This window comes from Pinus tabuliformis, chromosome X (assembly GCF_031772625.1).
Source record: "Pinus tabuliformis cultivar Carrire ecotype Pingquan chromosome X, CPIR1, whole genome shotgun sequence".
Taxonomy (NCBI): Eukaryota; Viridiplantae; Streptophyta; class Pinopsida; order Pinales; family Pinaceae; genus Pinus; species Pinus tabuliformis.
In genome coordinates this window covers 1,732,591,006-1,732,592,764 of record NC_142308.1, presented here as the reverse complement: position 1 = coordinate 1,732,592,764, position 1,759 = coordinate 1,732,591,006, and the positions used below count along the sequence as shown (strand labels likewise).

Below are 1,759 nucleotides of genomic sequence, written 5' to 3'. Positions count from 1 at the left end.
TTTTGGGAATAAATTATATTGAAGATTTTTGTCGAGGCGTTTAGAACCAACAAACGTGGTTTATCATGTCCGTGGTTCATTTTCAGAACAAAATGAACCACAGTTGTTTGTGTTGTTGTTCGAAACGTGTCAACCAAAATCTTCAATGTAATTTTTTTCGAAATAATATTTTATACATTATGATATAGATGACAAAAACTTGAATTCGAATTTAAAATATATTATAAAATAGATATTAATCATATAAAACAATTCTTTTCTATTTTGATATCTTTAATGATAATGCTTTTACAAACATATTAAAAAATATGTAAATAAATGCCACACCATTTAAAAAAAAATTGAAACATTCAGATTATTCAAATTTAACAACGTAAACCTGTCCTTCCTGAATTTTAAAATTATCGTTTAAAAAAAGAGAAAAATAAATAAATTAAATGCACCTTATTTTAAATATGCAAAAGAAGAATATATAGTTCCTCAGTATTCAGTCATAAGATTCTGACTGATGTTACATGGAAGGGCAGGGTTTCGAGTCCAGTAAACCCAGGGCGAAGGAGGGAAAACCTCAAAACAAATTCCACTCCACCATTGCATGCAGTCTTTAGGGATTTGCCAGGGCTTTTAGGGTTTCATTCATGGCCTACCTATACACTCCCCAACCTTGATGGCAGATAAAGACAAACCCTGGAGCTGATATTCTTGGTCCTGCCGAGACCCGTCGTCGAAGTTGAGCTCGTAACTCAGAGGATCGTAATTGAATCTCGAATGCTTCGAACTGCAAATGCTTTTTCCATCGGTCTTGAACCCGCGAACGAAGTGTTTCAATTTGGGCCCGCTGCAGCAATTTCCGGCGTCGTCAATGACAGATTCCGACCATTCACTGGCCCGTCTGACGCTGTTCCAGCCCCTGCGCCACCAATTCTGAGAGTCCCCGACTACGGAATCCGCCCTGGGGTTCGATCGCGTGACCTTTTGAAGGCACGAGGGCCGAAAGATTGAGCGCTCGTCGTTCGACCCGCAGCAGAAGCAGCAGGAGAAAAGCAAGCCTGCGAATGTAGGGTTGGGAGGGCGTGTGTGGCGGTGGGATTCATCCATCTGCGACTCGGGATTCGATGTGTGAAACAGCAGTGGCATTGCCACATTTGATATGAGATATTGGAACTTCGTGTGGTGGGATTTTGTAGAAAATGTGGCCATGGATATTGTGAGTAGATGATGCACGCAGGGTTTCCTGTCAAAGAATTAGTTGACAAGGCCAGGTGGCAGACTTCAGATGGCGGGACTCAGGAGAGTGTAAGGATTTCGTTGTCATCGGCCGACGTGGAAACAGTCAGTTTGTCTTTAATAGAGGAATCATTGGCCGTTTTCTTAACTCATCATTTAGCGATGAGGTGGCATGGAACGGAGAAAGCGAAAGAAAAAGATTTCTATTGGCGTTTAAAGATGATGGCAAAGCGTGGCGCAACGGCTGCAACAATTCTTGTTGAGTTGTGTTACGGCGGACTTCGTGTTTCTGAGGCGCAAGTTGCACAACTTGCCAAACAGTAAACAAGCGAGTTAAGAATGAGTAAATAAGGGACTCGATTAACAATAAATTTCTTTAACAATAACTTATTTATGATTTATCCCGAAGAGAATACCTCTCCTGACGTCACTTTACTATTATTATATAAATACTACGGGGAGCTTGTAAATTTGTTTTGAAAATTATGAAAAATTATTAGTAAATTTTTTTGTAAATTTAGATTATAGTTGT

At 39.7% G+C, this 1,759-nt stretch overlaps 1 protein-coding gene across 1 annotated transcript; it reads right to left on the bottom strand.

Annotated features, from left to right (window-relative positions):
* Nucleotides 1–484: 484 nt before the first annotated feature.
* LOC149146710 (uncharacterized) lies at nt 485–1,200 on the bottom strand. Its single transcript, XM_089452841.1, has one exon. The coding sequence runs from the start codon at nt 1,198–1,200 to the stop codon at nt 637–639; it is 564 nt and encodes a 187-aa protein (XP_089308967.1). The 3' UTR covers nt 485–636.
* Between the last annotated feature and the right edge of the window lie 559 nt (nt 1,201–1,759).